Here is a 27,476-nt window from a genome sequence, read left to right as displayed (position 1 = left end):
CGATTCTTCACAAATTCATAAGCACCCCTGCTGTTCTGAAAGCACTTTCCTTTAGCCCTTTACCCCGCTAAGCTTTTGGAAAGCTGAGCACAGTGCAGCCCACCCACTCCCCGGCTGCGGTGAATTTGCTGCAGCGGGGGTGGGGGATAGGCCATGGCCTACTTTGGTAAGAATAAGGACTTCACTTAGTTAGAATGGAGGTTCCTGAGAAGCCACCCTGGATCTCCCCATCAGCAACGACTTCTCTTGGCTGTGTCTTTAGACTTGAGTTACATGAAGTTTTCCCCCCAGACTCCTTATTCTAATTGGATTCTAATCCTGGAGTTTACCTGTGAGCCATAGTCCTTGGATTCCCATGTCTCAGGACAGAAACTAAGTCCTTTTCCCTCGTCCCCTGCCTCCCATGTCAGTACCCAGTTTACCAGGCCCTCATCACTACTCTTGAAAGATCTGACTAGGCCAAGGTTTAGGTAGCTGGTCATGACCCAGTGAAACGCACACGAAGAAGCCTTTGTGTGTTAACAGTGAAGTTTCAGAAAGCATGCAGGTGGGTCCTTGTGGCCCTCAAACCACCCTCAAAACCTACTATATATATAGCCCCTATATATATAGGGGCTACTATTTATCTGCCATTCCCATGACCACTTCCAAGTCTCTTCTCCCTATTCTATAAAAAAAGTCACTGTCACAATTGCAAGATAAAGAAATAATTGTTTTATCGTGCATTAGACTATGTCATGGGACGTCACAATGGCAAAGAGCCTAGTATAAAAATTGGAGGATGGGATGGGGCAGCAGAGTGGGTTAGCAGCATCCAGAGCTGGGGTTTATCCAGCCCTAGGCCTTAGGGCATCACCTTTGCCTTGGGACGAGAGGAGAGTGGTTTGGGCAGGATGTGGACCCTCTGGCCAATTTCCAGGCCACAGTGAGGCCAAGACGGGGTGGGCTATGTAAGGGCTGTGCCAGTTCCCCCTGGGACAGTTTGGAGCTGGGCATGTCCGAAGAAGCTCCTTTTCCTGTGGCTGTGGATTTCTTTGACCTCTGCAGCGCTGGCGGTGGTTGGCCTGGGCAGTGGTTCCTAGAATCTGGTCTGATTAACCTAGGTCGCAACCTTCAGAACCCCAGGAAGATTAGCTTTAGGAACTCCCTGGCAGGTGAAAAGGGCAGTTCCCATCATACCAGCATCCAGCCTGGACCCATTGTTCCCTGGATGGGGAGAGTGGCTCAGCTCTTGTCTCGGGGGGGGAGGGGTCCTCACCGTTCCCTCTTTCTGGGTCTGGCCTCTGCTAGTGAGGGATAGTATTTTTTCTGGGCTTAGTAGACAGCTGAACAGCCAGCCAGAGGAGCAGTGGACCCAGCTGGGCAGCTGTGGCAACAGTTGGCTCAGCTTTCATCCACATCAGAGCTGGCCTGCCCCAAGATTATCACCACATTTGAATGTGGCTCCAGCACCTCACTTGGTTTTGGCTTCCTCCTTGTATGGACATTGAGCAGAGATCTTGGCTGGGGGCCAAGGGTGTTGACCCTCTTTTCATGAGGGAGCCAACACTAGGAGGCACAAACCACAATGCCTGGAGAAGAGTTTCTGCAGGCTGGAGCCCATATTCCGAATCTCGGATGTTGAATTCAGCCACTGAACACAGGAGCCAGGAGCTCGGAGTCTGGGAACCCCAAATGGGGGATCACAGAGCATAAGATCTCAGACCTGAAACTTAGAGCCCCAGTTTGGGGGCAGTCTGGAAACTGGGCTGACAGCAACTTCCTCTGGTGATTGGGAGCCCATCTGAGAAGCAGTTGGGTCAAGGGCAAGGTCTTGCTCCGTGCATGTCCTGCTCACAAGCCTGGGCGGGGCTCCTGATGGTTGGTGGTTGCACAGGGTCAGGCCCAGATTGCTGGTGCTGTCTCTTGGGAAATCTTGCAGTACCTATGGTACCTGGGACCCCAGGGACTTGGATGTGCTGGGGATGGGTGCGCCACACTGCTGAGACCTCACTGTCAGCTTTCCAGCTGTTCACATCTTTCCTTAGAGCTTGTTCTGCCCTCAGGAACCATGTGGGCTCCAGCTCAGCTGTGGTCTCTGGCTCCTGCTGCTTCCGTGCCCCTTTTCCTCCAGCCAGAACCCCCTGCCCCAGGCTCAGACCCAAGAAGACCTGCAGTTTCTCTGCCTTCAGGTACAAGAACCAAGGAGGAGGCTTGGCTGGAGGACTCTTCTGGCCCTGCCTCTCCATCCAGCTTGCTGTGAGACGTCTGGGGAGCACTGCCCTCTCTGCTGTCAGATGGGCATTAGCATTCCTGTTTTGTCTGCTTCCCAGGACTGTTGTGGCCATCAAGTGAGATGGCCCGTACAGGGCTTAGAACACGTAGTATTTGCTCAATAAATTGTGTCGAGTAAGATAATGGGAGAGGACTTTATTGCACAGCCCTTTCCTCCCTCTCTGGCACGTGTGTGTGTGTGTGTGTGTGTGTGTGTGTGGTTTCCTTTTTCAGTTTCATGGAGGAACAGCGCTGTGAAAGGTGACTCAGGGGCATGACTGCAAAGGCACAGCCGGGATCCCTGGTCCGGGATGGCAGCCTATATGCCTGCCTAGGTGGGTCTGGGGAGTGGTTAAGTTTCCTCTTCCCAGGGGCAGGCTGGGGCAGGCTGGGTTCTAGGGTGGGACTTCAGCCTTCTCTTGCTCTCATCTCCCTCTTCTTGCCTGGAAGGACCCACAGAGATTGAACCTCTAGCTGTCCATTTGAGGGCTGAAATGAACCGGGTGCCCTTGACCTGGTATCTGCTTGTTCCCTTTCTCAGGGCATTTGAGAGACATGGCTTCTAGGCTCAAGCTGCCAGGAGTCCATGTGTATGTGTGCTGGAGAGTTGAGAGTTCTTTTTTCCAGAGGGTGTGACTTCCATCAAGTCGGTACCTATTTTCCCTGCCATAAGGCCCCCTCTTCCCCGATGACACGGTCAGTAGCCATGTGGTGGTAATACTCCTTGTTATTCCACCTTAAGTCTGCAAGTAGAAAAACGGACACAGATAACAACTGAGTGGTCAGTGGCAGCCACATGCGGGCAGCCAGAGGCACGAGCAAGGTCCCTTTGGTCAGTGGCAGCCACAAAGGCCCAGGCTTTGGGGAGGCCCTGGTTGGTGCCCTTGGGGTTGCCTGCCTGGTTTCGGCAATAAATAACATGAGGACCCAAAAACCAAACCAAAACAAAAAATACAACCAGTATCTCTTGGGGTAGGTGGTGGGAGACTTTAAATTATCGGCCTTCCCTGGGCCACTAGGTGGTTGCCGGCGCAGGGCTAGGCAGGCGGTCATCGGCACGTGTGCAACTCCACAAGCCGCTGGCACTGCCGGCACTTGACGAAGCAGCACCAGTGGAATTTGCAGCTGCAGCGTTCAGCCAGCTCCACCTGCGCAGTGTGGAAGCCGCGGCCACAGCACAGCAGCTCACAGCCGTCGATGGCCTTGGACGTCTTGTTGCATGTGCGGCCCCTTGTGCCCAGCACGCCACTGCGCATGTCCTGCTCGCAGAAGTCGGGGCTAGGCTCCAAGTACACCAGGTCCTCATCTGTGTGCGGCTTGAACTGTGCGTTGCGTGGCACCAGTGCCCTGGAGGAGCCCACGCGGCGTGGCTCCACCTCAGTGGCACCATCAAACTTCTCCTTCAGTGCGTGACCCACCTGGCGGAAGGGCGGCACGGCTCGCCAGCACGTCTTTACCTCACAGGAGCCTGACACCCCGTGGCACTTGCATTCCACCCGCATGTGTGTCAGGATGGCCTGTGGGAGAGGGTGGGGGAGAGGGGCCATCAGGAGATGGCAAGGGAAGGCAGGGGAGGGGCCCTGGAGGCTGACAGTGGAGCGTCGGGGTCCCTGGGGCTGACGCTGCAGTCAGATTTGCCGTTGTGCCTCCTCTTATGAATTACGCGGTACTGGGCTGCTAAGCAGTGTTGTGACAGGTGAAGGAGGTACTGTCCCTGCACTTGGGGCACTGGGAGTTGAAGAAAGAGAAGCACTAAGGGTGGTGTCCTATCAACAGTGAGTGACAGGTGCGGGGTGGGGAGAACACTGCTGCATTTAACCTCCACAGGAACCTTGGGTAGTAGGCATCCAGAAGGCAGATGGCATTACAGTTAGGCACATGATCTTCGTGGTGATGGAGAGAAAGGTTCACATCTAGCTTTGCTGCTCTTTTTGGGGAGTGAGTGTGTATGAGAGACAGGGATGGACACACATATATGTATGTGTGTGGGGGTGCCATATGTATGGAGGGGGCCACTTACCCTGTTCTGTAACACCTGCCCGCCTGTCTGTACCCCCACCTGGCCTGTCCTGAACCCCACTGGCCTACAGAAGGTGCCAGGTGCTGGTGAGAGCCTGCACAAATGTCTTCTGAGTGGCTGTGTGGGTGGGAGAGTCTGTAGGGCCCTGCCCATGCTATCCCTACCCCGCTCTTGGTGGGGGGTAGTGCCACACTACCTTCCTGCCGGCCTCATTGTTGTGGAGGTTCATGAGGGCTCTGCTGGACGAGGCCCCCTTGCTTCTCTCCCGCACATCCACAAACGACTGTGAGAAGGCCACACCGTAGGCGATGTTGTCAGAGCATCCTGACCACTGGAAGCCTGGGGTGTGGTGGGCACAGAAAGGGCTGCGGTGAGTGAGGGCCAAGGCCAAGCCCCCTGCCCTCCCACTCTGACCACCTCCTGCACCTACCCTGTGGGCTGACCCCATGCACCGTCCTGTCACAGCCGCACTTCTCCAGCTCCCCACTGCTGCACGCCCGCGTCACTGCAAAGGCCACACCTGCCGAAGAGATGGCGTACACGAAGGCCGCCTCCCGAGTCCCTGTGGGAGGCAGAGGGAGGGCAGGGCTGGGTCCCAGGGCTCCTCTCTGCACCCTCTTTTGTAGAGGGGGAGGGGCATATGGGGCCTCCTGCTTGCTGGAGGCCAGGAGGGAGCAAGACAGGCAGAAATCATGTGCTAGGCACCCCATGGCGCTTGTTCTTATTACACCGATAGCTGAATCTGCTTCCTTTATCAGGCATGGCTTAGGGCTCTTCAAACGTGCAGATGTTGTCATCCTCACCGCCACCCCAGGAGGCAAGTACTGTTACCATCTCCATTTAAACAGAGGCTCGGAGGCTTTTCCGAGGTCACTGAGCCAGCAGACAGTCTGGCTTCAGAGCTTGTGTTCCCAGCTCCTGTGGGAAGCTGTTCTCACTCCTTCCCCAGAAGGTTCGTGAAGGTTTATGGAAGACCAGACAGGCTGGGAGAGGTGAACTGGCTTGCCAAAGCTGCAGGTAGGAAGAAGGCCTGGACTATAAACTCAGGTCTGGCTTCCTTTTCTGGCCTGTTCCCCAGCTGGCCCCACTGGGCTCTGAGGAGTCGCCCTACCTTATGTATGATCTTGCCCCTTCCTCTGAGACTGGGCCTGTTTCTGAAAATGTCTTGCTTCCTTAGAGTAAACCGTAATAACAACAGCTTCTACGTAACCCCCTAACCCCTACTGTGGCTAATTAGGAGATACCTATTACGCATAAGCCCGTCACCACTGGGGGCTTCATTGTCCCCCATTTTATAGATGGAGAAATGGAGGATCAGCCGGGGAAGGGATTTGGTCCCAGTCACCCAGCCAGAGAGCCACGGAACCAAGACTCAAGCACACGTCTGTCTGCCTCTGCCCCATGACTTCTCAGTGATCTATTTTGGTGCCTGCCCTCGTCCCTCGCCTGAATGGATGTTTTTATCCTCCTAAGAACTGTGCCTCGGGGGTGTAGCTGTTGTGGACTCTCTTTCTGGAGGTGGGGGGCAGTGTGTGAGCTGGAGTATGCATGGCCGGCTGGGTGTGTGACCAGACAGCAAACCATGCTCCCCTCCTGGGCCCTGTGAGGAGGGCCTCTGTACGCTGTGACTGTCCTTCTGTCTCTTTCCTGAGTGTCTGTGTCCGCAGGAGTGGAGGGGGCAGGCTTTGGCCCCATGGTTGGCAATTACCTCTGTGACACCCAGGCCTGTGCTCTCAGCTGCCCCAGGGAGCAGTCACCGTGGTCAGACGGAAACAATCACCTTCTCTGTGCCCCTGTCTGTGGACAGAGGCAGTAGAGGCCGAGCACTGGGGTGGGAGGCAGCTCAGTCCCCGACCACTCAGGACGCCCTGTTCTTGGTTCGGCCCTTGAGCTGGCGATAGTGCCCACCACCCACTCTCCAGTGTCCACTCTCCACCCTGGCTTGGCCATTTTGGGCCAGCATTGGGGGGCTTGGCTGGAGCAATGGAGCCTCGACAGCCTGAGACAGAGTCTTCTCCAAGTTAATCGAGGTTAATAGCAGGATCATGTTGGTTGGTTTTATGCTGTGGCCGCCCAAAGAGAGACGACTTCAGTTTCTGGTATTTCTGGTATTTCCAGGCCTGAACCAGCACAAATCTTTGCCCCAAAGACCAAGGGGGAAGGGAAGTCAAAGCAGGAGACGGGGCTGGCTGATGAGACTGGCGGGTCGCCTCAGCCTGGCCTCGCATGGTCCTTCCTCTGCTGGTCTTGGCTCCCAGGCCACCCCGGCCCAACCCAAGCCCCAGGCTGATCTCCCCTGTGTACTGGTGGTCCCTGGGGTGCAGGGCCCTCAGGGAGGTTGCTCAGAGAGATCTCTGCCTCATTCCCCAAACCAACATTCATCCACTGAGACTCCAGGTTCCTTTTGCCCTGGCTTTGGGAACAAGAACACTGGAGTTTTCTCAGCTCAGGAGCGGGCCTGAAGGAAGAGATTCTGGAAGGAAGATAATAATAACGAGCTAAAGCTTACAGACAGCTTACCATGTGCTGGGCTCTGTCTAAGCACTTCACATGTGTTATATACTTGTCCCAACAGCCCTATGAAGTAGATACTTTTCATCCTTCTTTGACAGATGAGGAAACTGAGGCACTGAGTGGTAAAGCAACTTGTCCAACAACACCCAGCCAGGAAGTGGTGGAGCTAGAATTTGAGCCCAGGCAGCCAGACTCCAGAGCTTTCAAACCTGACATTATTCTGCCTCCCAGAGGCCCTGAGCCCCTGGGAATACACATGCAGTTGATTCCACCTCCCACATATGGAGCCAAGAAGGGCTTCCTTAGGTCCACCCCAAACTTCACATGCTGTAGGACAAGCCCAGTTCCCTCTGTGGGTTCTTTACTGGGGGACGGTGAGCAGTTGGCCTCTGGGCTCAGCACAGGAGGCCCCAGAAAGCCTGGAAGATGTGGGCAAGCATTTGTGCCCCTAAAGCTGACGGCGGCTCCTCCAGCCTTCTCTACCTGGTTCTGGTGTCCAGCCCTTGGACTCCAGGGTGGTGGCCCTTCCCAGCTCCTCACCTCTGCCCAGGTGCCCAGGCTGGAGCCCTGCTTGCTCGAGGAGGACCTGGCAGAGCACTCTCCTCAGGGGCCGCTCAGACATAGAGAAAGAACTGTAGTCCACCTGGGCGGGTAGCAGCGTGGGGGTTCCCCAGCAAGGTGGCAGATCCTGCTCCCTGGCCAGGGGCTTTCCAAGGGAGGAAGGTAATCCTCGCCTTGTCCGTTCCTGGGTCAGGGGCCAGGGTAAGGCAGAACTCTATGGTGCCTTCTTCCGTTTTCACACAGCCATTTGCCCCTTCTCACACCCAGTTCCTTTCTTCCTGCCGTTTCTTCTTCCCAGAGCACCCCTGGCCTCTGATGTCACAGGCCTAAATACTGTGTGTCCTCTGGGTCCAGCCTCAATGCCACCTTTTCGAAGGTGCTAAGGCTGCCTGGGGCTGGGAATTCAGTTAACCTGTAAATCCACTAACAGCCACTCTTTCTGAGGGCTTGCTATGTGCTGTCTAAGGCTCATGACAGCCTTAGCAATGAGCTCTCTACAGCTCTGCTCTATAGAAGAAAAGGTGAGTCTTGGTGGCTTGTCCTGGATTCCTCAGGCAGTAAATGGCCAAGTGGGGATTGGAACCAAGGCTTGTCGGACTCCAGGCCTGTGCTCTTCAGAGCATATCACTTGTGAAGTCTTTCCCAGATACAGGAGAAGGAAGGCTATTCAAGCAGTTAGGAGTGTTCGGAGAACTGGCTAAGGCTGAGTTGGACTGGCAATGAAGCCATAGGCTTGCTGATTCCCTGGGTGCCAGGGCAGGTATCTTGGCGGAGGTGAGGCCAGCTGGAGTCTTGGGGAGGTGGGGCAGGACAGGCACTGTCTCCCAGGATAACCTTATCTCCCATTCTCCAACCTCTATCCCTGCCCAGTCTGCCTTTCCAGATTCCTTTACTCTCTTGGATGTGCAAAAACCCACCTTTTCTTGAAACCACCTCCAGGATGCCCCTTTGGATTTAAGAGACAATATAGGATCAGGGAAAGAACAAAGGTTTCAGAGCCAAAGTTGTATTGGATTCTCACTAGCAGTGTGACCTTTCTTTCTGAGCCTTCCTGAGTTGAGTGTTCTCAACTCTAACATGGGGATAATAATGCCACCCTGGCAGGCCAGACCTCGCACCTCTCTGCCTCCCTGCCCCATGCGGTCAGAATCAGGATGTCCCCAGCTGTATCTTCTAATTGTCTTATGTGTGTCTGGCCACTGCAGCCTCAAGGCATTCCTAGTCTGGGAATGTCTCGGGGGTACCCCCTCCCCAGATCTTCTGTAACTTATAGCATCAAAAGGCTGGGTCACAGAGGTAACCCAGGAGAAAATAACGTTCTCCCCATCATTGGGTCCAGTGTGATGCCAATATTGAGGATAAAGGTGAGAGCAAGGTTCTAGTGAGGGACACCCAAGACCACAGAGCATTTACTTCTTAGGTCCAGGTGGTGCCACGGTCAGGAAGGTGTCCTAGATGGTTTAGACATGGGGAATGGACAGACAGGCTGGGTTTGGACCCTCACTTTGCTATGGCCAGGGCACCACATGGCCTCCCAGCCACAGCAGTCAGACCCTGAAGGGGCCTTAGAATTCATCAAGTCCTTCATCTCAGGACAGGGACTTGCTCAAGGTTGCAGAACGAGACATGGTAGAGGCAGAGGAGGCCCGGTGCTGTCTACAAATGGAGGACAGCAGGAGAAGGGGAGTTTTTATTGCCTTTCCTGCCTCTCCCACCTGCCCAGGCACACCTTTGCCAGGCACTATGGCCTCCCTCCCACCCTCACACCCTTTGGTTCATTCGATATTTATTGGTTTATTTGATATTTATCAGTTCAGTATTTAACAATTCATTCAATATTTATCAGTTACCTATTATGTGCAGGTCCTGCTCATTTAATATTTTAATATTTGTTGGTTACCTATTATGTGCAGGTCCTGTTCTAGGGCTTGGGATTAAGTAGTGACTAAAATACAGAGGCCATCCCCCATCTAGCCCTGAATACCTGCTCAGCCAAGAACCACCGATCCCCGCCCTCCCGGCTATGCCAGATACCATCTTTACCAAATTTTTGGTAGATTTTCAGCCTAGAACACACAGTTTTGCCCCAAATTACACACGTCCGTCATCGTTCATCATCATTTCACTGTCCATCTTGCCTCCAGGCCAGGAGCAGGGGAGGCTGTGAGACCTGGGGCAGTGCTGGCAGTGGGAGAGCCCCCCTAGCCCTGAGCCATGTGGGGGTCAGTTAGCCCTTCCTAGGCATCATCTCTGATCCTCACGGGAATCCTAGGAGGCTGGTCCTGGAGTGGTCAAGGAGGACACTGGGACTTAGAGAGGGCACAGACCTTCCCCAGAATCTCCCAGCCAAGAGTTGGCAGGCCCAGGGCTGGGGACGTTACTGCCCTCTGCTTGCCGAGTCTACTTTCTCAGCTGTGATGTGGGAGAACAGCACTGTAAACTCACAGTGTCACGAGGATGACCTGATGCAATAGCACACCACAGGCCCTCAACAAATGGAGGCTCCTCTCATCTCAGACCCCGGGATGGGTCTGGTCTGGCTTGCTAGCTTTGTCTTCCATGTCTGACGCCACAACCCAGCCAGGCTGCTCATGTATGCAGGCTCCAGCCACGCCTCCAGTCCTGAGAGCATGTGAGTGAGGCCCGCTTACACAGGCTACTGCAGATGACAGCAGCTGGTGACGGGAGGCGTGTCTACACGAAGTGCTTCCCATGCATGAAGTCACTGTATCTTTGTGACAGCCTCATGAGGTGGGCCTATGTGTGGCCTTGTTGCCAGGCAAGGACACAGATGCTCAGGGGAGTGCAGGCACTTGTCCCAGGTCATCCTCGGCCTCACCCTTCCTCCATCTGCCTCACCAGCCAATCCCTGGACCTTCTGAGAGCAGTGCTTCCCTCTCGGACCTCAGGAGGGACAATCCCCTTTTCCTCTTAGTCGGTGGAGACAAATTAAGAAGTTTCCAAGAGGAATTTTACTAGGGAAGAAAACCAAAAACGCAAAAGGGAGGAGTTTGATGAGTGGGCAGAGCTCAGCCTCCTTCTCCAAGTGCGACTGGCACCTGCTGAGTGTGAGTGGCCTAGTCTCGGCACCTTGACATGTCCCTCTCCAAAGGAGATTGGACGTTCGACTCCACCAGTCAGACTTCAGTCCAGAGCAGGTACCACCCAGGCCTAGTAGGAATCTCAGCGTCCCTCAGACGCTGAGCCGGTGCTGGGTGCCCCCTTGGTTCCTCCCCCAAAGGTAAGGAGGGCTTCTCACGGGGTCCCGAGTACCCACGATGGCTTCAGGCCAGCATTGCCCCAGGCTGCCTCCTTCCTTGCGCCTTTGAGTCCTCGCCCCCGACCTGCTTTCTGTCATTAGATGACATCCACTGTCTCCTCCATGCCAGGCTTTGCCACGTGCCAAGAAACAGGTCAATGAGCCATGAACCTTGCCTTCGAAGGGCCCGAGACCTAGTGATGGAGGAGTGGAGTCGGGTGAGGAGATACGCATTTCAATCTAAAAGGTGTGCTAGAAGCAGTGTGAACACAAATGGCTTAGACAAAAATGTGTGTCTATATATAGAAATAGAGAATAACAAAGCAAATGGGTGAAAATGTAAGCTGTTGGTGAATCAAGTGAAAAGGATATAGGAATTACTTGTCCTACTTTTGCAAGCTTCTGTAAGTTTGAAATTATGATTTAAAAAAAATCCCACAGCAAGAACAAAGAGCTTTGGAGCCCAGAGGGAAGAACTGAGAAGGTGTGGTGGAGGAGGGAACTGCTGAGCCCTCAAGAAGGGGGCTTGGGTGTTTGGGGTAGAGGACTTTGCATGTGCAAAGGGAGGAGTGGGAGAGGGTAACAGCCTGCCATATGAAACCCTGCCAATCTATCCACCAATCTGTCCAATACACACCTACTGTGTCCAAGGGCTTCCCAGGCTCATGGGCTGCTGTTTGAGGCTGGTTCTGGGGCTCCATCAACCAGGCAGCCCTGTCATCCTGGGAGATCCTCCACTGCCAAGCTGCTCACTGGGTCTCTGTTGCTTTTCCAGAGCAGCGATGTTCAGCAATGCCAAGCGAGATCATGCCTTTTTGGCCCCTGCCAGCTCTTAGGAGAATGGCTTCCAAATTTCTATCACAGTTGGTTTCTAGCAACATCCAAATGGTTTGCCACAAGCCCAGCAGCCCCGGCCATCCAGGACCACAGGTGCCAGGAGAAAGGTTGGCCCAGGCAACCCCTTCCTGCTGCCTGAACAAGTCAAAGGGCCCTGTCGACGGATAGTGGCTTGGAAGTGCCAGTTTCATGCTCAGGAAGTAGAAAAAGGGGCCCATGGTTTAGAGTACTTCCTTGAGGGCAGGAGCTTGGCTGGCGACCTCTGGAGGAGACTTCCAGTTCCATAGACCGTTCTCTATGCCCTGGCCCCCCGGTCTTTGGCTTAATGCCATCTCACATTTCTGGTCTCAGTTGAGGACCAATCTCCTCGGAAAAGCCTTCCCTGAGCATCCCAGCCCCAGCCAGGGGTGGTGTCCACCCTGTGCTCCCACAGGCTCCCCTGGCCCATTGATCACAGCGTTTCCTCGTCGAGGATACGACCACAGACCTGGGAGCGGGACGGCCTGGGGTTGAGTCCTGGCTCTACCACTTTCTATTTTTTTTTCTTTTTTTTTTTTGAGACGGAGTCTCGCTCTGTCTCCCAGGCTGGAGTGCAGTGGCGCGATCTCGGCTCACTGCAAGCTCCGCCTCCTGGGTTCACGCCATTCTCCTGCCTCAGCCTCCCCAGCAGCTGAGACTACAGGCGCCCGCCACCATGCCCGGCTAATTTTTTTTTGTATTTTTAGTAGAGACGGGGTTTCACCATGTTAGCCAGGATGGTCTCGATCTCCTGACCTCGTGATCCACCCGCCTCCCAAAGTGCTGGGATTACAGGCGTGAGCTGCCGCGCCCAGCCAGCTCTGCCACTTTCTAGTTCTGTGACCTTGGGCAAGTTACTTAACCTCCATGTGCCTGTTTCTGCACATCCCTGTATCTCAGGGCTGGCTATGCTGGAGGTGCACAATAGGGTTGGTCAGGTGTACCAAGGAATGGGATGGGCCCAGATACTGGAGGCCAAGTGCTGGGGTGGGAAGAGCAGCGGGCCAGGGGTCCAGAGCCTTGGGTCTGAGCCCTGACTGCTCCTCTCTCTCTGAGGAACCTTGGGCAAGTCAGTGGTGTCCCCTGCCTGAGCCTCAGTTTCTTCCTTAATTACCTGCTTACACTTCCAGGAGGCCAGCAGTGGAAACAGGGTGCTCTTTTGAGTGCTGCCTCAACACAGAGCTGCCACCTCTTCTGATGGCCCCCATCCCACACGTGCATCCCACCTGGATCATCCCCCTGTCCTGGGGCCCCCAACGCTCTTCATCCTTTATGCCCTCACTTGGGCCCTGTGCTGGTTTTGCTTCAGAAATGACCTGGAATAGTCCCGTTGCTCACGAGCATCTCATTTCCTGCCGGGCCCATGCCCTGGCACTGCAGGCTCCCCTGCAGCCCCGCACGCCCTTCCCTCACCTTGCGTCACCACCTTGCCAAAGACGGGCAGGGAGTCGAGCGTGGAGCAGTTCCAGCGCCGGTTCCGGAACTGGTACTGGCACTCTTCAATGGCCAGTTGGGCACCGCGGCGCACCGAGTCCATGACTTCCAGGTTCCGCTTGCACATCTGCACCTGCCTCTGGATCAGGCCCTTGAGTTTCTCGCACGTCTCCTCCTCTGAGATGCTCCCCACCGACGACAGCTTGGCCAGGTACCTGGGGAGAGGGTGACACGTGATGCAGAGCCCACCTCCTCATCTTTCCCGGCCCAGGACCAGGCCTGAGCTCCAGCCTGGGTCTCTGGGAACTGACTCGTCCCAGTGACTGGGCCTGGCTGCCGACTTCTCTCTGGATCCAGTTACAGGTCCTCTTGCCTGGCTCTAGGGGCACCAAGGGAGTGGAAATGCTGTCTTCTGCAAAAGGCCTCTATCTCAAGTTCGGCAAAGCAGGCAGCAGCAGTGGGAGGGAAGCTGATCGAGCCCCTACAGGATCCCTCCCTGCCCTGGCGGCCCCCGTGCCACTGTCTGTGCCAGGACGTCACCCCAGACCTGGCTATGGGATCCCACTGTTCCCTGCCGAGATGTCTTCTAGCTAGGAGGCTGGAGCCGCTGTCTGCCCAGGGTGTCTCTTTCCCTGTCCTAGGCAGGAACCCCAGTGATCCTTGGCTCACCTTCTGGCCACAAGACCAAGATCCTCACTGCCAGCCGCATCCTAGGACCACCAGATGGAGACCAGTGTCATTGCTGCCACCCTTTGGAGGTGGGACAATGAGGGCAGTGATGGCTAGAGGTCTAGGGATGGTCAGGTTATGGGTGGTGGTGGCGAGAGTGGGCTGTGTGGACGGTTCAAAAGCCAAGTGCAGCACGCTCTGCCCTCTGCCCCTTGAGTTTCTATGGAGATGGAGCAACGATGGCTACTCCTCAGAGGGTTATTGTGAGGATCATGATCTTGATGAGACAAGTTCTGTGAAGGTGCTCGGGGACCAGGCACATGCGGGAGGGGGGCCTGTGAATGTTTCCGTTTCAGTGGAGGACGAGAGAGCACCACAGTTACAGGTCACCTACTAAGTGCCGTGCACCATGGCTGCACTTCGCCCTGTTGCATCCTCGCCCCCAATCTATGAGGTGATCATGATTATGCCCATTTTATGGATTCTAAAATGAAGGCTAAGAGGGTGACAGGCCCAAGGTGACACAGATAGTAAGTGCCAGAGCTCAGCTTCAAGTCCCTTCACACCCATAGGTCTTTCTCCCGCGTGTCCTCCTTAGTGGCATTCAAGGGGCCTGGGAGGCCCCAACTCATCTAAGGACAGACACTCTGTGATCTGGGCCAGGAGGCAAAGGGACCTGGAGCAAGACATAAAAGTGCTCACTGGGATTGGAGCAGAGCTGGGGAGGGGCCCTGTGAGGGAGAAGCTGAACCCCTCTTGGAAGGGGAACGTGCATTAACTGAGCACTTATTAAGTGTCAGGTCATGTTCAGAGAGGTGGAGTGACTGGCTCAAGGTCACCCAGCTCTAAGAGCCGACCTGAATTAGAGCTCGGTCTGGACAACCCAGAGGCTTGTGGTCTAACCATTGCCCCTCAGCCTGCCCTACCATTCCCCCGAGTGTCTCTGGCCAGGGCCAAGTGCACATAGTAGGTGCACAAGAGGCAGCCTCTGGAGAGGAGAGCTGAGTGGTGACTCTGGAAGGCCCCCTTTCCCATCTGGTGAGTGGGAGATGCATCTGATCACCTCCCAGGGCGGGGCTGCCTTCCAGGTTCTTGGAGGAGCAACAGAGTGCATAGAATCACACCTAAGCAATGTTCCCCAACAGGGGATCTGGCCCAGACCCCCCATTTTACAGGTGGGTACACTAAGGCCCAGAGATGGAAAGGAGGGCCTTCCCATGCCTCCCAGAAGGAGGCTCCGGGCCTGGCTCTACCTTCAGCCTCAGCCACACAGGTTGGAGGCTCTGGAAAAAGAGTTTCCTGCTGCCCTAGACTCTGCAGTGAGCCAGGCCTCCCCCAGGGGCTTGCTCAGCACACTGAGTCTCCCAAGGGTTGGGGATTTTCTAGGGGCTGGCTGTGAAGAAGCTGCTGCATCTTATAAAGGAAGCGGCACAAATTTCTTGTTTGAAGAAGGATAAAGGGAAGGTCACTGCTCTCTGGGCCTCAGTTTCTTCATCTGTAATAAGAGAAGGGACCACTGGTTCTGTCTGAGTGGAGGAACTGCTACCTGGAGCAAGAAGGGTCTGTGTGAGAGATGGCCTGACACTGGCCCGAGGCAATGAGGCAGGAAGTTGCCATTTGTTTGCTGAATGAGGGAATGAATGAATGGTGACCAAATAGAAAAGCACACGGAAAGTCCTATTTATGGGAATTCTTTCTGATGATAAGAAGAGCTAACTTCTATGGAACTTGGGACTCGGCTAAGTACTTTATATTATCGCATTTAATCCTCTCAGAAAGCCAAGCAACTCCCATTTAAAAGAGGAGGAAACTGAGGCACAGACATTTTAAGTAATTTACCTCATGTGCAGGGCCACACAGCCAGTGAGGTTGAGCAGGACTTGAACCTGGCGTTTGCCTGGCTTCACAGCCTTGGGCAGAGACAGTGTTCTCTGTGTGGCTCAAAGACTAGAATTGACACTGTGGCCAGAAGCTGCTGGGAGCTGGGTTTGTTCAACCCAAAGTTGCCAGCCAGGGTGCAGCTGGGGGGCTGTCTCCCCATCCCTGGAGGTTTGCAGGCGGCAGCTAAATTTTATTTGTCAGGTATGTGGGTTGGACCAAGTGACGGTTCTTGAATCTGGCTGTGAATCGAAACGTGTGCAGGGTTTATTGAAAGTGGAGGTGCCTGGGCCCCAGTCCCAGTGGGGGTTGGTGGGCCTCTGAGGTTAATTTAATGTGCCTTAGGTACACCTGGGAGGCTAGGTGGGCACTGGCCTGGAGAACAGTCTGCATAAGTATGGGTGATGTTTCCTTCTCAGCCATAGGGAGCTCTCTGACTCAGGGATGCCACTGTCCTCCTCACTGTGGCATTGATCCCCAGGATGTTTCCATTTCCCCATGGCTGTGGAGACTGAGCCTGGCTTTCCTTATCTGTAAATGGAGATAACGGTTCTCACCCAGAGGGCTGCCGAGAGGAATGCCCGTGATTTGCTGTGTGATGCACCTGGCTGTCAGCAGGGCACATCCTAGGTGCCAGGTAATTGTGGGGGCAAGTGCACAGCGTGGGGCAAGTGCAAAGTAGGTGGCCTCAGGTCGAAGAAGGCCAACCTCCCCTCCCCACCCCCTGCATTCCTGTCTCCCAGGGGCCTCCCCGCCCCTCCTTCCTATGTACCAGGTGGTTCCCAGGGGATGCACAGACTGGTGGTGTCCTGACAAGGCCCAGGCAGGAGCTCGGAGCCCCTTGGAGGGAACACAAGGGCAGGAAGGGGGCTGAGAGGCAGCAGAGGCTGCATTTGCAAGGGGAGGGGCCCACCCGGCTTCTCAGCCCTGCCTGGGTGCTCTCCTGCCTGTGCCCAGCCAAGGGGTCGCCTGTGGAGCTAGCCCCACCTGTTGCTCTTGGCCTGCAGGGGGCGCCAAGAGCCCGGCTACTGGCGGTGGGCCAGGTCCACGTTCAGGAGGCCACAGGTGTCCCTCGGTGGGGGGATAAGGAATTGAGCCTGACGTTGGATCCTTTCCTGCTCAGACCCAGGCTTGGCCTCTTGGAGAAGGGTGGGGGCCCTGTTTGCTCTATGATGTGGGGGCACAGAGCTGGCCCATCCCCAACTCAGTCTCTGCTCCTGCAGCGTGCAGCCAAGAAGGCTGCATCTGGCTGTGCTGGGCCCTGGCGTCTGGTCAAGGGAGGCACCCAAGGGCAGGGGTTCTCTGGGCAGGGGGGGCAGCCTCTGACCCACTGTGACCTTGGGCAAGTCCCTGCCATACTTGGAGCCTGTCTCCTCATGGGTACAGTAAACCGGTGGGTCCGTATGGCCTTTCCCACTGTCGGAGTTGGTGGGCCTCCTTCTACTGGCAGGGTGGGGAGTGGCCGGGCCTCAGGGGCCTGCTGGCCCCATGCCAGGCTGATAGATGTGTCTCTGCCATTGAATAAGTAGTGAGATGGACCAGGGGAGCCACCTGCATCCCCTGACCCAGGCTCAGAACGCAGCAAGGGGAGACTGGCTGAATGACAGTCGCAGGGGCTTAGGGTGAGCTGCTGGGCTGCCGTGGCCGTGAGTCACTGGGCAAGCTTCCAGGAAGGAGCTGAGCAACCTCTTCCGTTGGCACCAGTGCCCACCCCCAGCCCCTGCCTTCATCTGGCACAACAGCTGTCCCCTTCCGTACACATGAGGCCCAGCCCCATCCCCACCCCTGTTCCCCCAGACCCCAGGGTCTCGCCCGGGCAGGGCTGGGTGCCAGGGCTGGAAATGGAACCGGGCACCAGCTCTAGAGAGTGAGAACCCCAGGCATTACAGGCCCTCATCCACAATGTTTCTGCTTGCCCGTTTCAGTATCCAGCTAGCATCTGGCTCCATTTTACAGATGAGCAAACTGAGGCTACAGAGATAAAGTGACTTGCTCAAAGTCCCACAGCTACAGCGGTGAGCTGCAGTGCAAACCCAGCCCTAACTCTCACTCTCTTTCCTCTGTACCTGGCTGTGGATATGCCCCATTTACCTGCTAAGGGGGCTAACACTGCCCTTGGTGCCTCACACAGGGCACAGCGCATAGAAGGTGTTTAATAAATGCCTGCAGCAGGGATGGAGGGCTCTGTCCTGATGGGGTTCCCTCTGCTTGCCTCCTGGCAGAGTGCTCAGGATGGGGAAGATAAGGATGAGGGAGGAACGTGGGGGCTGCTGTGGTCTTTTGATCTGCTGAGAGCCTGGAGACCCATCGGGGCGAGGCCTGATTAGTACTGGACACCTCAGGATTCCCAGTGCCCTAGGGTGGCTCAGCCCCAGAGACACGTGTGCCATCCGCTGACCCTGGAGCTGGACCAGGCTCAAAAATGGAGTGCACCAGCCCTTTCTAGGGGTGACAGAGAGCCAGGGTGTGATGGGTGGGCCGGGCCAGGCTGTGCAGGGCCTTGGCCATCCCTGAGGCTTCTCCTGTCCTGGCTGCATTGCCCCAGTTTAGGCTCCTTCCTGCCACCACGGAGTACAGGCTTAGAATTTGCCACCTGCTGCCCTGGCCACCCAGAACTCTCGCCATGGCCATGCCGTTGATCAGGTTACCCCACCAGCCCAGACCGCCCCTGCTGCTGCTACCAGCCAGCTCATGCCCTGATCTTCTCCAACGGGGGCTGCAGGTCCTGCAGGCTCCTCCCAGGAGGCCCTCCCCGAGCCCGGCCCGTGCCTACAGCCTGCAAGGCTGGAGGGCCCTTGCCCTGCCAGGGAGATCAGATCCTCTCAGCCACCTGCTGTTTTCATTAGAAACTAAAATTAGCTGGGCTTGTCCCAAGCTTTTCCAGGTTTGCTTGCTTTTTTAAAAAAATATACAAATTCCTAGAGGAAAATCTGCACCTCTGCGACTCCTCCCGGCTCTTACGCTGTGAGTCAAGAGGAGAGGGGACGGGAAATAGCTGGAGCGTTTGGGAGGCCAAGCAGATCAGTGTCGTGGGTCCCAGCCCTGCGGGTGTCCAGGTGGGGGCTGGGACGCCAGCGCAGGCCTCTCTGCCCCCTCCCTTTGGCCTCCCTGCCTGCCTGGGCCACATTTAGAGCCTCCTCAGGAGCGGTCGTGCCTGCGATACCAGGGAGGAAGGAGGCCAAGTGGACGGGAGGGGGAGCTGGAAGAAAACGGAGTGGCTGCTGAACAGAGCTGCCTTGGGGGATGCGGGCCAGTGGGGGCGAAAGTGACCACAGCCCCCATCCAGGGCTGTGTTCTTAGGGGGATGGTACCTGGTTTCCCAAGATCCTAACCATACCCCCCACTCACTTTTACATCTTTGAATGTTTCTGTAACCACAGTCTTGGTATCCTGCTGTGCTCCCCCTGATGGTGCCCTAGCCTTGGAGACCCTTGTCTTTTGGCATGGCAGGCAGTGCAGAAAGGACATGGACCAGGGACTCCTGGGTCCAAATGTCATCCTTGTGTTGCTTGAAGCAAGTTAGTGAACACCTCTGAGCCTCAGCGTGTTCATCTGTAAAGTGGGGAGACTGGGATTCCTGCACGCAGGAGGCCTAAATGAATGAAATGTGTGTGCAGGAGATGCTCATCCCTGCTGCAACATTGTCCTAGCAGCACCTTCAAGATGCTCACTGTCATCGGTGCCATCACCACCCCTCCCACAGCCTCTCCCAGTCCCTCTGGCTGCCCCTCTGCTGCACCCCAGACCAGACCCATGCTGACCTCTGCTCATTTGTGTGTGTGTTTTTTTTGCTTGGGTCTCTTGGCCCTCTTAGGCCTCGGTTCCCGGTCTTTTTTTCAGCTGATCATGCCTGAGAGGTGGGACACGCTCCCCCGGGGTACAGTGGATGACCTCAGCAGCCATCCCAATGGCAGGCTTTTGACAGAGTCTCCAGATGAAGTCTGCAGAGTTTGAGAATGTGTTTCCTGGCGACTGTCATTCAGACCCTGTGAGGCTGGGGAGTGTGAGATGGGTGGAGGTGATGGTGCTGCCAGGACATCAAGAGCTGGGACACTGGGGTGAGGGCAGGGACAGTGGTGTGCAGGACAAGCTCAGGAGTGTCAAGGGGACTTGGAAACCATTTGTGGGCATAACAGAGTGGATGCATGGGACCTTCACTTATACTCTCTGCAATCAATAGTCACGTGCTTCAGTATGTCCTCAGTGCAACAGTGCAGGGCTGGCTAGGCAGGTGTCTTCCCCTCTATTTTGCAGATGAGGGAACTGAAGCTCAGAGAAGCATGTGTTTGAGGCCATGCAGCCTGCAGTGGAAGGTCAGGATTTGAAAACAGGTCATTCTGGCTCCTAAGCCAAAGATGACCCAGGGTACTGAGGCATGAAGTTTGGCAGTCAACAGACAGTGACCTGAGGGAGGAGGCCTGATTCTTCCCTTGATGGGTCTTTCTAGAGCCCCATGTCTTTTCTGAATTACAGCGAGGTGTCTGGGCTGTGTTCAGGAGTAAGGGGTGCTGGGGACAGATGTCTGCCTGGACAGTGTGGAAGCCTGTGGTCTCTGCAGCTGTTGGGACCATGGAAGGGTTGCTGCCATTGGTCCAACACCCCTGGAGGGGCAGGCTTTGGAGACACTCATGGTGGTTTGCAGGGCAGTGGGTGCTGCCTTCACCCCTCAGCCTTAGCATGGTCCTAGGTCTGTCAAGGCCCAGGCCAAGTCCTCTTGGCCTCAGGTGCATTTCCTCAGGTGGAGAGAGAGAACGGCCTCCCCTGGAACCCAGGACTCCATCGCCAGTGCACACCACTCTGCACCTTTGGGCCCCTTTCCCTCTTTCCTGTCTCCTGGGACCCCTCGCTCCCATCTCCCATCCTTGGAAGCCTCAGCGCCCTCATTTTCTGACTCTTGGTTTCCCAATTCTCATTACTTCCAGTATCCTGGTACCCCAGCCCCCTACATTTCACTCCTGAGGGCTCTGTGTCCCCCACTTCCTGTTTGGGAACCCCCCACCCCATTTCCCATCTCACTGTATGTGTTCCCAGTGAGCTGGTGGCTGCCTCAGGGCCACGAAGTAGCCCCTTGGACCTGAGCCTGGATGGCCCCAGAGCTGTGCCAGGTGAGAACTTGCCTTCTCTCCCTGAGGCAGGTGTGTTGTTGGGGGGAGTGGGTATCAAATTTAAGGCTGGCCAGACCTCACCTTGTCCCCCGATTTGCCAGCAGAGAGCTCTTCCTTTGCTAGACCCATCCGACCTATGTCCCCATAACCTTTCATGTCTTGTAGCCACTGACCCATTGAACTGTCCTCCCTGCTGGGCTGAGGGAACCTGGGGTTGGGGAAAGAGGAGGGACAGGTGAAAGCCCAGCCGAACTGTCCAGAGCCAGTGCTGGCCTCCTGGAGTGAGGCTCCCAGTTTCTAGTGAGTTCCTCGGCCTTGGGGGATACCTTCCAAAGGCCCAGTCCTGGGAGAGCCTGTGGCTGAACCCCCACTTCTGCCCCCACCAGGGTGGGGCTTATACCCCCAGCAGAGAATAACTGGCTGGGGGCACGGGGCTGCAGGGCTGCTGCCAGTGGCTGCGGGGACAGCTCTGGGAGACCTGGGATGGAGTCCTGGTTCTACCACCGCCATGCTGTATGGTCCTAAGTGCCCAGCACAGGGCCTGACATGGGGAAGTGCTCGACATGTTTGCATGGGGGCATCCCAGGCCTTCCCTGGCAGGAAGGCTCCCCAAGGGGGTTGAGCTGAGAATCCCCAAGAACGCCCTCACCCTCATGCCTCGAAGCTTGGGTTGCCAGAACAGCTGGGCACCCGACTTAGGAGGGGCTACTCTGCTGTCTCCAGCCCTTTGGGAAGGGTCTCTGGGGCCCAATCCTGGGATTTCAGGGCTTGTGTGTGAACAGATTGAGAAACAGAGTCTGAAGGGACCATTCATAGTCATTGCAGGGAAGGGCCCTCAGGCCCCTCAGCATTCCTGCTGTTCTAATGGGCCTAAAGATACATGTGAGCTGTCCGAGGCTCCTTTCCCCTGGAGGATGCATCCCTTCCTCCTCCCACCTCCCTCCCGTTCTCTCCTCAGACCAGGTCCCCTCCTCTGCGGGGTCTGACTTGGCAGGGAACTTTCAGAACACAGTTTGGTTTCAGTTTGCCAGGACATGGGGGAGGGGGAGCTGGTGGGGTCACGGCAGGGAGCGAGCCGTCCCGAGTTTGGCTGAATCACAGAAGATGCAGTTCAGGACTCAGAGATAAAACCTGGCAACTCCTGTGGAAATCTGGAGAGCAACCCTGGGGTCGCAGCTCTGCCTGCAGCTGCGCCTGCTCCATGCAGTGGAGGGGTGACTGGAGGGCCCATGGCAGGCAGCTGTCACCCCACCCATGGCTCCCTGGCCAATCTGCGCCCCACTGGCTCAGCCCAAGCCTCTCTTCCCAGAGGCAGGAACAAGAGGAGGAGGCTTGGTGCAAATGCTCAGCTTTCCCAGTGTACCCACAGGGCCTGAGTTGGGCGAGTTTCAACAGGTTTGGGGAGCACTGTCTTGTCAGATGCTTGCTGCGTTGCTCAATTGCTAATCCAGGGCTGAGGGAAGAAAGTCAAACCATAGCAGACAGCTGGGTCGTGACTGCTGCCTGAGCAACCCCCTTGGGCAGAGCCTGGTCCTGAGGCGCTGCAGTGCTGGGGGAGAAACACTCAGCCTGGCTCTCAGGGTCTGTTCCAGCCCAGCAGTGAGGGGCAGAGCAGCAGATCTCAGGGGCAACAGTCACACTTCCTGCCACCCACCTCTGTGCCTTTTAGTATCACCTGAGCCTCAGGGCAGTGGAGCAGAGCATTCCTCCTACTGCAGGCCTTTGAAGATGGGCTACCATTGGACAACAGCTGAGAACCCTCTGAACAAGCCCGCCTTTCATTCATCCATCAAAGATCGGCTGAGCACCTAGTACTACCTGGCAGGCACTGTGAGATATTCAGAGGTGTTTATGCCACAGCCACAGCCTCCAGATGTTTATAACTTTGTAGAAGCAGTAAAGAAACCACACGATTAGACTGGAGTTATATATAATACGAAACGGTTCTATAGGCAGGGGATGAAAGCTGTAAAATCTGGACATGGAAGAGCAGTTCCAGTCCTGCTTCTGATTTGCAGAATGACCTTGGGGAAGTCATTGCACGTCTGGGCCTCTGAAATGGGGTTGAAAGTAATCTACACTCCTGTCCTCTGACAGTGGTTGTGGTGAGGCATGGAGGGGAGGGTGTGTGGTTGAAATAGGGTAATGGTTGTGAAAGGTCTTTGTAAACCATTGATTCTTGGGGGAATGATTTTGCACCCCCAAGGAGACATTTGGCAAAGTCTGCAGACATTTTGTGTTGTCGCCTGGGGGGATGTTACTGGCTATCTAGCCGGTAGAGGTCAGGGATGCTGCTGAATATCGCACTATGCACAGAAAAGACCCATACAAGAAGACGCATCCAGTCCCAAATACCAGTGATATGGAGGTTGAGAAATCCTGGTGTAAACTGTGAAGTACTGTGGGGGTGTTTGTGATTGTAATTCACTGCCCAGAGCCACGGAGGAGCTCTAAGGAGATGGGTTTTTGACTATTTAGAGGGAAGAGAGGGATCTTTTAAAGGTGGGAATCAGGGGGACACTTCCTGGAGGAGGTGGGCCACATCTTTACCTGTGTGGCTGGCACTGCACATCTGGGCTGGCTGTGCCCCATCCCTGCCCCAGGTAGCTCTGCCCAGAGTGTTGGGCTTCACTCCACCCAAGGCCAAGGGAGATATAAACTGCCCCCCAGCCCCCAGGCAAGCAGGCTCAGGGGAGCTTGGCCCGAAGTTGCACACTGGTGGAGACTCAAAGCCAATGGAAAGCATGATGCGTCCTTCACTGCCCCCAGGGCACTGAAAGGTGCTCCCAGCAGCAACTCCTCTGCCTGGCAAGATTGGCTTGTGAGCCAGGCTAGGTCTTCCTGATTCTGGGAGGCTCCTGCAGGGGCCCTTGTTGAGCAAGGGGGTTGCAGCATAGGATCCTACCTGTGTTAAATCAGTGGATCTGGGTGGGACAGCCTGGGATAAACAGGGCTTGGGAGCAGCAGCCTGAAGGCCCGTTTTCTCCACCACCCCTATCAATAGGGACGCGGCCCTGCAGGTTCCTGACATCAGCCCTTGCTCCTGGCAGCTGCCATGGCTGCCGTTTCCATCAGCGTGCCTGGCCCAGTGCCAGCTTGCCACACGCATGGGCTCACTCTTTCTTCCCAACCACCACTGTGCACCATTTGCATCAATGGGCTCCATTTTACAGATGAGAAACCCGAGGCTCGGAGAGGTTAAGTAACCTGTCCAAGGTCACTCAGCTGGGAAGGGCAGAGCTCGGTTGGATCTCAAAGACCCACTTCTTGGCCATGCCGCCGGCCTGCCTCTGAGTGCAGCATGGGCTCCCTCCCCTCACCCGTGGGATTCTGCTAGAGCCCCACTACCCCACTAGCTTCCTCAGAAATCCACAGTCCTGAAACCTTAGCTTATTTATTCCCTAACCCTCCCCAGCACTTCCATTTGGGGTTCAGAACGATCTGCTGAGGACTGTGGCCCCGAGGGAGGAAGGGGACACCCAATATGTGGCCCAGAGCTGGGAATGGAACCCAGGTGTCCTGACTCCCAGTACAGCCTCAGTGCAGGGAAGAGGGGACATTCAGAAACATTTCTGAGCTCAGATCCATGGCAGGGCAGCCTCCTTAAGGGCAGAGTCCCAGCCTTCCCCCAGGGACTCTTCATCCATCCGGCCCTCCCTTAGTGGTGGGAGCCGTCACAAGCTGTCAGCGGGCTCCTCCGGGTGCCAGACGAGGTCTAATCAACAGCTCCCAGCTTCTCTGGGCCTGCCCAGGCCTCAGGCTGCCCTCCCAGCTCCAGGCTCCATCCTGCCCAACAGCTGCACGCGGCGGGACACCTGGCCTCCCCACCAGGCCACCCGACCTTCTGAGACAACAGATAGCCCTGGCTCTTGCCACTGGCCAGCAGACCCACCCTGGACTGAAGCCTGACTCCAGGGTACCGGGAGGCGAGCAGAACCTAGACCTTGCTCCTCGGCAGGTGCTGTCAACTATCCTGTCGGGGCCAGGCCTCCTCATACCTTACACTTGAAAAGACACAGTGCCAGCTATCATGCCTGCATGGACACCTGCCTGCCCGAAGCTTTTCCTTCTAGAGGCAGCTTTTCAGTCGGACACCTTAGGCATTTACCAGCTGGGTGACTTGAGCAGTTACCTCTGCGATCCCCAATCTTCTCATCTGTAACGGGATTGAAACGTTGTTGGGATTTAGATCATGCTGTGGGAGTCATTATAATAATTATTATTGTCATGATCCTACAGTCTTCAGACCAAGTCCCCCTCTGTGCCTGCTCGGGCTCACACTCAGCTCTTTCCTCTGACAGCCATAGGGCATGTGTCCTGTTCCACTCAGTCATGGTTTTATCATGTCTTTCTACCTAGACTCCAGGCTTGTGGGAGGCCAGGCTGTGACATCCATTTCCCCCAGAGCTGCCGTTCCTGGCCAGCTGATTGTTCGACAGAGGTTGATAAATATTGGACCCAACCTTGGTATGTGCCCAGTGTCTTCTACTTCACAGCCTTTCTGGTTTGGGAGGGTCCTGGGAAGCCTCTTGTTCCTCTTGCCTTGGGCGGAGCAGAGAGACCCTTGGCTTGAAGCCGGGGGTGGAGCAGGAGTGAGCTGGGTCATCCAGAGACCTGCTTCGTGGCAACCTGAACCATCACCGTTGCAGAGAACAGGTTTGCCAACCTCTCTTCTCCTAGGCTGCCCCTCCTCACCCCACCTCCAACAGCACAGGCAGGAGAACTGAGTTGTTGGAATTCCCCACAGTTTGCATGGTCCAAAGCCGAGGCTGCCTTCCTGGCTGGGATTCTGGGGGTGGACATGGGTGAAGGTGAGTGCTGATGCCACCGGGCCATGCTGGCTCCACTTTGGGACAGCTTCAGGGAAGGGGGTATAGGGTCACTGCCTGGGAGTCAGAACACCTGGGTTCAGTTCTCAGCTCTGAGTTTGGGCAAGTAGCTTCCCCTCCCGAGGCCTCAGTTTCCTCATCTGAGTCAAAGATGAGATGCTCCTGAAGGACTTCCCACTGCAGATGTTGCTGTCTTCCATGCAGGCCTGGGCCAGATGCTTGGACTGCCACTTTTTTTTCTTTGTTTTTGTTTGTTTGTTTTTTGTTTTTTGTGGCTTTGGCGGTGCTGGGCAGGTGAGACCCAGTTCTTGCTCTTCCTGATGCTCAGATCTGTTTTGGAGACCCCCGCTCTGAACCCATGCATTCAAGAACCAGCTCCAGGGACACCCAGGGTCCTCCAAGTCCAAATCAGCTCCCTCCCCAGCTCTGCGACCCAGGCTCCATTCAGGGGGTGGCCTGCAGGGGGGCAGTGGGAGAAGGTGGTGGTGCCTTGCTTTCTGTACACTCTGCCACTGCTCCTGAAGTGTTAATCAAATTAAGGCTCCAAGAAAAACAAAAGCTCCGCAGCCACTTCGGGCTGCCTTGGAGTCGTTTGCTCTCGGAACAGCTGGGAGAATTCCACATCACCTCCGTCCCCCAAGCCCTGGGTGGCTCTGACCCCAACGAACACACTCCTTCCAGCCTGGAGGGCTCTGGCTGGCCACAATGACCTCATAGCAACAGCCATTGGACACTCGGGGCAATTTCATGGGAGATATTTGTTCTTTGGTCTTGATGCAGAGAGAATTTTTTCCTCTCTCCCTGTCTCCATGGAAACCCCAGCTACACTGTTGGCGATCCCCCTTCCCACCCCATGCTTTTCAGATCAATATTGGAGCTTGGCTCCCCACTGGCTGCCCGCAGCGGATGGTGGCAGAGCTCTGGGCAGGAGGAATTGTGGCCAGGGTTAAGCGCGGGGCATGGGGAACCGTCCCTGAGCGGGGATGAAAGGAGTGCAGGTCCTCTTGCTCCCTGTCCACCCACTCACTGGAGCTCATCCCTTTAGTCTCCCTCCCTGCAGCAAACCTTCCGCCCCTACCCAGGGAGCGCCCTGAGCGCAGACCCAGTCAAGGAGAAAGAGACAGGTCACCAGCGGTTACCACCTCTTCCTCCTTAGGCTAGACACGGGGAGGTGGGGGGCCGTTGTCTTCTTTAAGGTCTGGACGGAGTTTCTTCCTGCCCCAGGGAAAAACCAAGGCCCGGCCAGCGCCAGCGCCAGCCCGGGCCCTGAGAGACCAGGCGTCCTGGTCCCTTCCTTCTGTCTCCGGCTCCCGCCCCCCAAGCAGAAACAGGTCCCTGCACGCCTCCAGTCCAGCCCGCAGCGCGGCGCAGCTCGGCGCGGGGTGATCGCTCCGGACTTCTCGGGATTAACCTGCTATTATGTCCCAGAGCCCTTCCCTGCAATGGGCTTCCTCGGCGACCTGTCAGCCCGGCTGGACTGCACCCCGCGGCCGGCGCCCCTCCCGGGCCACCGCCCCGCGCTCGCACCCCTGGCGCCCTCGAGCGCCCCGAGCCGCCTACCGGTGCGGACGCCGCCGCCGCCACCCCTGACGCCTCTGGGCAGGGAGCCGGACCCGGGCAGGAGGGGACCCCGGGTGTGTAGAGGGACGTTCGGGTCGTGGCGGCGGCAGCGGAGCGAGCGAGCCTCCGGTCCCGCGACCGAGACACCTGCCGGGCTGCCCCGCGCCCGCTGCCCCGCGCCGCCTGGCACCGGCCGCTGCCCCCGGGGCCTGCCCCGCCCCGCCCCTCCCCGCTCGGCCCCGGCCCGACTTACAGCCAGTTGCTCGCGGCGGCTGAGAAGACGGCAAAGACGAGGAGGCGCAGCGAACGCAGGCAGGAGCGGGGACTCATGGTGCCGCCGCGGGCGCCCGGCCCGGGGCAGCCGCTGCGGCCGCGGGGGGCCTCCCGTCGGGGCTGCAGGTGGGCGCCCGCGGGCGGGCCGGGGCGCGCGCGGCGGGGCTCTGCCTCCCTGTGCCTGCCGGCAGCCTGCCTGCTGCTGCGCCCGCTGCCCGGCGCGGACCAGACTGTCAGCGCCGCCCCAGAGCCGGGATGCGGCGGCG

At 56.6% G+C, this 27,476-nt stretch overlaps 1 protein-coding gene and 1 long non-coding RNA gene across 4 annotated transcripts; one reads left to right on the top strand and one right to left on the bottom strand.

The window, feature by feature from the left end:
* Window positions 1-691: 691 nt before the first annotated feature.
* WNT4 (Wnt family member 4) lies at window positions 692-27,476 on the bottom strand. Its single transcript, XM_009234008.4, has 5 exons — window positions 27,191-27,476; window positions 12,876-13,111; window positions 4,704-4,835; window positions 4,470-4,612; window positions 692-3,770 (listed from the first exon to the last, which is right to left on the bottom strand). Exons 1-5 carry the CDS (start codon window positions 27,265-27,267, stop codon window positions 3,303-3,305), a joined length of 1,056 nt encoding a protein of 351 aa, XP_009232283.2. The 5' UTR covers window positions 27,268-27,476; the 3' UTR covers window positions 692-3,302.
* On the top strand, window positions 10,126-26,593 carry LOC129056635 (uncharacterized). Of its 3 annotated transcripts, XR_010136605.1 has the most exons (5): window positions 10,146-10,589; window positions 10,738-10,854; window positions 12,593-13,107; window positions 13,538-13,654; window positions 24,908-26,593. It is a non-coding gene; the product is annotated as an uncharacterized LOC129056635 (long non-coding RNA). The 3 variants fall into 3 exon arrangements; XR_008521268.2 differs by having other exon boundaries at window positions 10,126-10,589; window positions 10,738-13,107; XR_008521267.2 differs by lacking the exon at window positions 24,908-26,593 and adding an exon at window positions 22,218-23,302 and having other exon boundaries at window positions 10,126-10,589; window positions 10,738-13,107; window positions 13,538-20,548.

Source organism: Pongo abelii, chromosome 1 (genome assembly GCF_028885655.2).
Source record: "Pongo abelii isolate AG06213 chromosome 1, NHGRI_mPonAbe1-v2.0_pri, whole genome shotgun sequence".
Classification (NCBI taxonomy): Eukaryota; Metazoa; Chordata; class Mammalia; order Primates; family Hominidae; genus Pongo; species Pongo abelii.
Note: the sequence above shows the minus strand (reverse complement) of the source record. Positions and strands in the feature narration are given on the sequence as shown.